The sequence below is a fragment of the Neopelma chrysocephalum genome, unplaced genomic scaffold (genome assembly GCF_003984885.1).
Source record: "Neopelma chrysocephalum unplaced genomic scaffold, ASM398488v2 Primary Assembly neopelma1_329, whole genome shotgun sequence".
NCBI lineage: Eukaryota > Metazoa > Chordata > Aves > Passeriformes > Pipridae > Neopelma > Neopelma chrysocephalum.
The window spans coordinates 761,225-768,233 of NW_020897992.1; the positions used below are offsets into that span (position 1 = coordinate 761,225).

Below are 7,009 nucleotides of genomic sequence, written 5' to 3' on the forward strand. Positions count from 1 at the left end.
GCGCCATTTGGCGGGAAGGGGCTGAGGCGGGGGGGGGGGGCGGTAGCGGTTGGTGCGCAGGCGCGGCGGGAGGCGGGCGGTGCGCGCGCGCGGGGTGCGCTGTGCGCGTGCGCGGTGCGCGGTGCGCGAGGCCCGGCGGCGGCTGCGGAGGCCCCGACAGGTACCGCTGAGGGGAACGGGGCTGAGGGGAGCGGGGCGATGGGAGCGGGGCTGTGAGAGGGGCTCTGAGAGGGGCTGGGCGGGAGGGGTCGCGGGCCGGCGGGCCGGGGACAGCCGGGCCGCGGAGAGCCGGGCCGGAGGGGGGAAGCGGGGGCCGGGCCGGGCCATGCGCCCTGTGGGCCCCGCCGCCTCCCGCGGCCGGGCCTCGGGTCCGCCTTAGGGGGATCCCTGTCGTGCGGTGTGTCCCTGGTGTGTCCCCGTGTCCCTGCTCGCTGCGCTGGAAGAGCCGCCGCGCGGTGCCGGCCCCGCTCGGGTGTGTGACGTTATCGCTCGCTCGGGCCCAGAGGGGCCGAGGGCGGGAGGGAACGGCCCCAACCGCGCCAGGAGGGACATCGCGGGGATTTATCCGTGGGAAGGGTGGTCAGGCACTGGAAGGGGCTGCCCAGGGAGGTTTGGAGTGCCCAGCCCTGGAGGTGTCCCAGGAAGGCCTGGCCGTGGCACTCAGTGCTCTGGGCTGGGGGACAAGGGGGGCATCGGGCACAGGGGGGATCCATGGGCTGGGAGGGCTTTTCCAACCTCAGTGGCTTTGGGGTTCCGTGATTCAAACCCGGTCCTGGCACGGCCGGGCGGCTCCGGGCACTCCCGGCCCTGCCCCGGGTGGTTCCAGCAGCGCCTTATCAGCGCCGGGAACGGGCAGAGCTCAGATAAGGCCCCGCGATCCCGCTCCTGCCCCTTTGAGCTTTCCTTGCCTGTTTCCCGCTGGTTCATTCCCGTTTATAAGCGGCAGTTCTGCGTACAATAGTCCTTTGCTGGAAACAGGGTTAATAAAACATGCTGATGTGAATTATTTAATACCGATGTGTGTAGGTGTCTGATACACCAGTTCGGTTATTTAGCCTGAGTGGTGTAAAAACTCCTGGAATTACGGTAAAAGTCCGGAATTAGGGTGAGAAACCCTGGAATTAAGGTAAAAAACCCGCTGGAATTAGGTTTCCCTGGTGTGCCCCCGCCCTGTGCCCACCCACGGAGCTCCCCGGGCTGGAGCAGCTGGTAGCCCGGGCATGGCCTGTCCCGTTGGCTGGTTCAAACCATGGATTGCTGTCAGATTTTTGGGATAGGCCCCAGCTCAGGGACGGGACTGGAACAGCTGTCAGGCAGACTTGGAGTCAGTTTGTAACCTCGTGTGCAGCTCAGACCACGTGTGGTGATCCAGTGCTGCTTCTCCCTCTTCCTTTTTTCCCCTCCTAATCTGACGACATGTGGATTGGTTTTTTAAGCTGGAATACATCTTCTGAATCAGCTGGAGGGGGAAGACATCTGTTACACATCAGAATAAGTTTAGGCCCTGTATTATTTCATGTTAAAAACTGTTGCATTTGTTCATAGAATCATGGAATCGTGAAGGTTGGTCCCCAAGTCCAGCCATTGCCCAGCACTGCCAAGGCCACCACTGCCCCATGTCCCCAGGTTCCACATCCACAGGGCTTTGAAATCCCTCCAGGGATGGGGACTCACCACTGCCCTGGGCAGCCTGTTCCAACACCTGACCACCCTTTCCATGAAAAAATGTCTCCTAATATCCAACCTTAATCTCCCCTGGCACAGCATGAGGCTGGTTCCTCTCATCATGTCGCTAGTTACCTCTGTCACTAGTTACCTCAAATTTTAGAGCTGTAAACATCCTCTAAACTGTGTTTCCAAGTGCTGAGGCTGCTGTTTGTGTCACACCCTCCTCTTACCCTCGATTTTATGACCCTTCCCAGGTAAGCTCTGAACAGCAGTGGCTGTTTGAGTGCTTCAGCTCTGTGCATGTTGCACTGGTAAAGGCACAGATACTGCTCTGATATGTAATGTATTAACTTAGAAATGTTGTTCATTGTCAAAGTAATAGAATCCCAGAATGGTTTGGATGGAAGGGAGCTTAAAGTTTATCCCATTCCACTCCCTTCCATGGGCAGGAACACCTTCCCCTATCCCAGGTTGCTCCAAGCCTGTGGTTCCCACCTGATGTATCCAATGGAGAACAGAAATACTTTGAGAAACCAGTTATTAGAAAATAGCAGAGTACCTCACATGGACCCTTTAACATTGTGCAGGAGTTCCTTGGCTTGGTGAACTCCTGGGAAAACATGGACTGTTACCCAGATGTTGAAGCTGCTGAAGACAAGGGAGAGAGATTTTTCCTTTCTGTAAAGAATTTTCCTCCTACTGTTTCACTGGTGGTTTATCAGTATATTTGTTGAAGTGAAAGCAGTGGTCTGGCTGTTCTCTATTCAGGCTTTCAATAGGAAAGAGCTCTGGAGAGACGTGGGATGGAGACTTCTCTTTTTGCCTTTAAATGCAAAATGCATTTGCTGCCTCCTCCGAGGAAACCAAAGGAACAGGAGTGGTGCAGTGAGTTTGAGGGTGTCAGGCTCCCACTGTCCTTATCCCAGCTGGACTCCCAGCTCTGAGCTGTTGTGCTCTGGGTGTTGTTGCTCCCTAGGATCCGTTAGCCATGGTGGGCACGGAGAAGGCTGGGCTGAGTGCCCCCTGCTCCAGTTCCAGGCGGGCAGGGTGGCACACAGCCAGGTCAGGCTGGCCTGGCACTGCTGCAGGAGGGCAGGGCTGGGCAGTGGCTCCTGGCAGGGAGATCAAAGGCAGGAGTGGGAGGAAGGAGGAGTCTGTCCTGAGGGACTGGAGGAAGAAGGAGTCTGTCCGGAGGGGTGGGAGGAAGTGCCTGGCACAGGGTGTGGGTGGGAGTGAGGGGCTGTGTGAGGGACAGCATTTCTGTGGCCCTCTGGTGCTGGTTGGCTCATTTGGACTTCACCAAGGGGGACTGAGTCTGGTGCTGACAGTAATTCTTGTCTTTGCAAAGTCATCACTTAAGCCAAGCACTGAAGATATATTTTACCACCTATTTATTTTGCAAAGAAATTACTGATTTGTACTTAGTAAGAGAACTGAATGAATTTAAGGACATGGGTTAGTGGTGGCCTCGGCAGGGGTAACTTGGATTTTACGGTCTCAGAGGGCTTTTTCAACCTGAATGATTCTATGGGATGTGAACATAATTATTTAGAATAAACTTCCACTGGACTCCTACAGGAAAAGTGTAATGATCCACTTTTACACCTCATTAGCTCCCTGTGATAGTCTTTTAGAAAACCCACACCAATTTGCATGAGCAGATGTACAGATCTCTGACTGCTGCTAACATTTCTGTAGTGGTGGGTAAGGCTCGTGCACGAAGGGATGTAATGAGGGTTGTGGTGCAGTACAGGGTGCCTGGAGCACTTGGGAGGCTCTGAGCTGCTCACTCCCAGCCAGCTCTGGGCGAGCCCTTGCTGCAGGAGCGCTGAGCTGTTTGCTTTGCACAGGCTCTGGTATCACACCCTGCGCCATGGAGAGCGCCGAGGGCACGGAGGAGGAGCAGCCCACAGTGAGCAGTGATGGCCCCGAGCCCGGCGCCGAGCCCGCGGCCCAGGAGCAGCACATGGACTTCAGCACCGAGATCATGAGTGTCACCGAGATGGAGCAGTCCCCGGACAGCTCCCCGGACCTCAACGAGGAGAGCACGCAGGAGAGCGAGATCCCAAACATTGAGAGCTTACAGACCACGGACATTGAGGCCGGCTTCCCTCCGGATTTTGACAAGTTCTGGAAAGTAGTAGAGGACAATCCCCAGGATTTCACAGGATGGGTATATCTACTGCAGTATGTAGAGCAGGAGGTTAGTACCTGCCCCTTTCTCCTCAGCCTTCCAAAAATAAACAAACCAAACTAAAACAAGTCATGGGCTTCCAGTGGCGAATGTAGAATTGGACACCAGGCTGTCACAGATGCTGCCTTAAGGCAGCTGCCCTTGCCAGCGTTGTCATAGAACCATAAAATCCCAGGCTGGTTGGGGTGGGAAGGGACCTTAAAGCCCGTCTTGTTCCACATCCTGCCTCGGCAGGGACACCTTCCGTAGCCCAGGTTGCTCGATGTCAGCAGAGATCACAGTGTTTTAAGGCAGTGTTAATAATTGCTGTGTGAATAACGGGAGGTGCGTTGGAAGGAAGGAGGGGCTGACAGCTGTCCCTGTGCCTTCCCCACAGAACCACTTGCCGGCGGCCAGGAAGGCCTTTGACCGGTTTTTCACGCACTACCCGTACTGCTACGGGTACTGGAAGAAGTACGCGGACCTGGAGAAGCGGCACGACAACGTGAAGCAGTCTGACGAGGTACGTAGGGCAGCACCACGCCTGCCAGTCCTGCCAGCCTGGCACCGGGCTGCCCGTGCCTGCCCCGTGTGTGCCCGTGTCACACTGTGCCATCCGGAGCTAATGTTCTCTCTCTTTGTTGGCAGGTGCGTTAAACCTCTACAGTTTGTCAAGCTTTGCAGTGCAAGCCTCTGTATTTACACTGCAGCTTAACAAGTAGGGCAGGGCTTTTCTGTCACTTCCGTTTATTACTCATTTTCAAAGCGATATAGTCGGTTTGCTGGTCACAATTGCTCCATCTTATTGCATTTTTGGTCAGACGCTGTCAATGATGCTCTAATGGGTCTGTGCCCTATGGTCTGTACCCCAAAGCCTGCCCACACAACCTGGTCAGAATGCAGGGACCGCTGCGCTTTGAAGATCAAGACTCTGCACGTGGAGATCAGAACATTGCCATGTTCTATCCAACCTCCACCCGAATGGTAATGGTAGATTATTTAAACAAAATTCCAGTAATTAGTATTTCTAAGGTTCACCGGATAACACAGTGTTGCCTCTCTCTTAGGACACCACTAAGGATTTGAAGTACAGCTCATGTTCTCTTCATAGGTGTATCGCCGAGGGCTTCAGGCAATTCCTCTTAGTGTTGATCTATGGATACATTATATAAATTTCCTAAAGGAGACCTTGGACCCTGCTGATCCCGAAACGAACAGTACCATCCGGGGGTGAGTTGGGAGCAGGCTGGGATCCACGCAGTTACACAGCAGTGGGAGCAGATGAATGTATTTAGATAAGGGGAAAACTAACAACAGCCTGGTGGTACCTTAAGGACTGTCAGGAGATGATGGAGCCAAATTCCATAAGGAGGGGGAAGACAGCACAGTGTGGTACAAGGGGCAAAAGCTGTGGCTTGAGAGCTTCAGACTAGATGTTCAGAAATACTTGGTGCAGCACTGGAACCCATTAGATTTTTGGAATTTAATTCCTTGGAGGTTTTCAGTGGCTGGGATGTGTCTGAGTGCTGTGGCTGGCAGTGCTGCTGGTTACAGTAAGAGTCTGGGCTAAGGTTTGATCAGAAACCTCACTTGAACTGGAACTGAACCGAGCTGCAGGGTTGCTGCACAGCTTTTGGGTGTTAAACTGCTGCAGTAGTGGGTTTAGAGTCTGCACAAGAGAGAAGTGGTAAAGATTGTGAATTATCCTAATACCTCGTGTTCCTGCAAGTGGCTTTTGGCATTACCTTTATTTGTGCTGTTGTGGTAGTTCTAGATGGAAAAAAAAGAGTGTGAGCTTTCTGACTCTTTAGAGACTTTGCTACAGATAGCTGGAAAATACTTGGAACAACTTAAATTATTAATACAAGTGTAGTTTCAAGTAAATGAGGATACTCATAGTCTTTAGTAAGAGCAAGAACTTTCCTTCTTTGTTCTGTCACCTCATCCAGAAACAAATGATTTCCTTTTCCAGAGCCTATGAACATGCAGTCCTGGCTGCTGGGACAGATTTCCGTTCTGACAGACTCTGGGAAATGTATATAAACTGGGAAAATGACCAGGGAAACCTAAGGGAAGTTACCTCCATCTATGACCGCATCCTGGGAATCCCCACGCAGCTCTACAGTCACCACTTCCAGAGGTAAAGGGAAAACAAAGACTTGGTTAATGCCATGGATTTCCTGAGCACACCTTAAGCTACCTCTGAGAGGTGGGAATGTTCACTCAGCACGAGAACTTGAAAGGGTTACTCAGCTTTATGTGGTTACTGATGTACTGAGACGGTTGGACTGATTGATTTAAAGTACTGATGCACATTTTAGGAATTTGGTTTCAGGTAAATTCACAGGTTCTGCTGTGGAATAAAGACAGGCCTTCGAATTGTGAGGAAGAAGAGAAATCAGAATAAGTGGTTTTGAGCTTTAATTCCTCATGCAATGCCCACGTGTGGTGAAACATTAATTAAATTGGTCAAAGAGGAATAGTGGTGAAGTTTGAGATAGTGGAATTCTGCTTTAGTAGGGAGAGGTGAGCAGGGAACCAGCAACCTCAGTTAAATTACACACAGTCTTACCTGTTATTTCTACAGATCTTTTGGTTTGGGAATAAAGTATTTCCCTTATAACTCATCTTGTCCTTTGCCATCTGTTGTCCATGGCAAGGGCTTTCCAAGTGCCCCACGCTGCTGTTTCTCTTTGCAGCCTGACCCCTTTGTGTTTGGTGGGTGGTGACAGTTGTGTTTGGTGTGTGAGTTGGCAGCAGGGGCACTCCTGGTGTTGCTCTGGAGCTGTAAAGCAGAACCCCCCTGGAATTTATTGCCGCGCCCTGGTCGGGCAGAGAGTGGCACCACGACCTCCAAATTGGTGCTGACTTGTTTGTGGCTGCCCTTAGGTTTAAAGAGCACATCCAGAACAACCTTCCCCGGGACTTCCTGACCACGGAGCAGTTTGTGCAGCTGCGGCGGGAGCTGGCGGCGGCCAACGGGCACAGCGGGGAGGAACAGCCCGCCGAGGAGCTGCCCTGCGGCACCGAGGACATCACCGACCCCGCCAAGGTAACGGCCTGCTGGGCACCCCTGGGGCTGGCACAGGGGGCACTGACTCAGCTCTGCAGGGCACCCCCGGGGCTGGCACAGGGGGCACTGACTCAGCTTCCCTAGGGCTGGCACAG

General features: G+C 53.1%; 1 protein-coding gene across 4 annotated transcripts in view; it reads left to right on the forward strand.

Moving 5' to 3' along the window:
- Positions 1-109: 109 nt before the first annotated feature.
- Positions 110-7,009, forward strand: part of PRPF39 (pre-mRNA processing factor 39) — a 15,211-nt gene continuing 8,311 nt past the window's right edge. The window contains exons 1-6 of one of the 4 annotated variants that reach the window (XM_027705390.1): positions 110-160; positions 3,519-3,871; positions 4,239-4,364; positions 4,953-5,071; positions 5,814-5,981; positions 6,731-6,893. In XM_027705390.1, coding sequence (XP_027561191.1) covers positions 3,542-3,871; positions 4,239-4,364; positions 4,953-5,071; positions 5,814-5,981; positions 6,731-6,893 — 906 coding nt within the window. In that variant the 5' untranslated portion in view covers positions 110-160; positions 3,519-3,541. The other 3 variants (XM_027705393.1, XM_027705392.1, XM_027705391.1) reach the window with 3 other exon arrangements.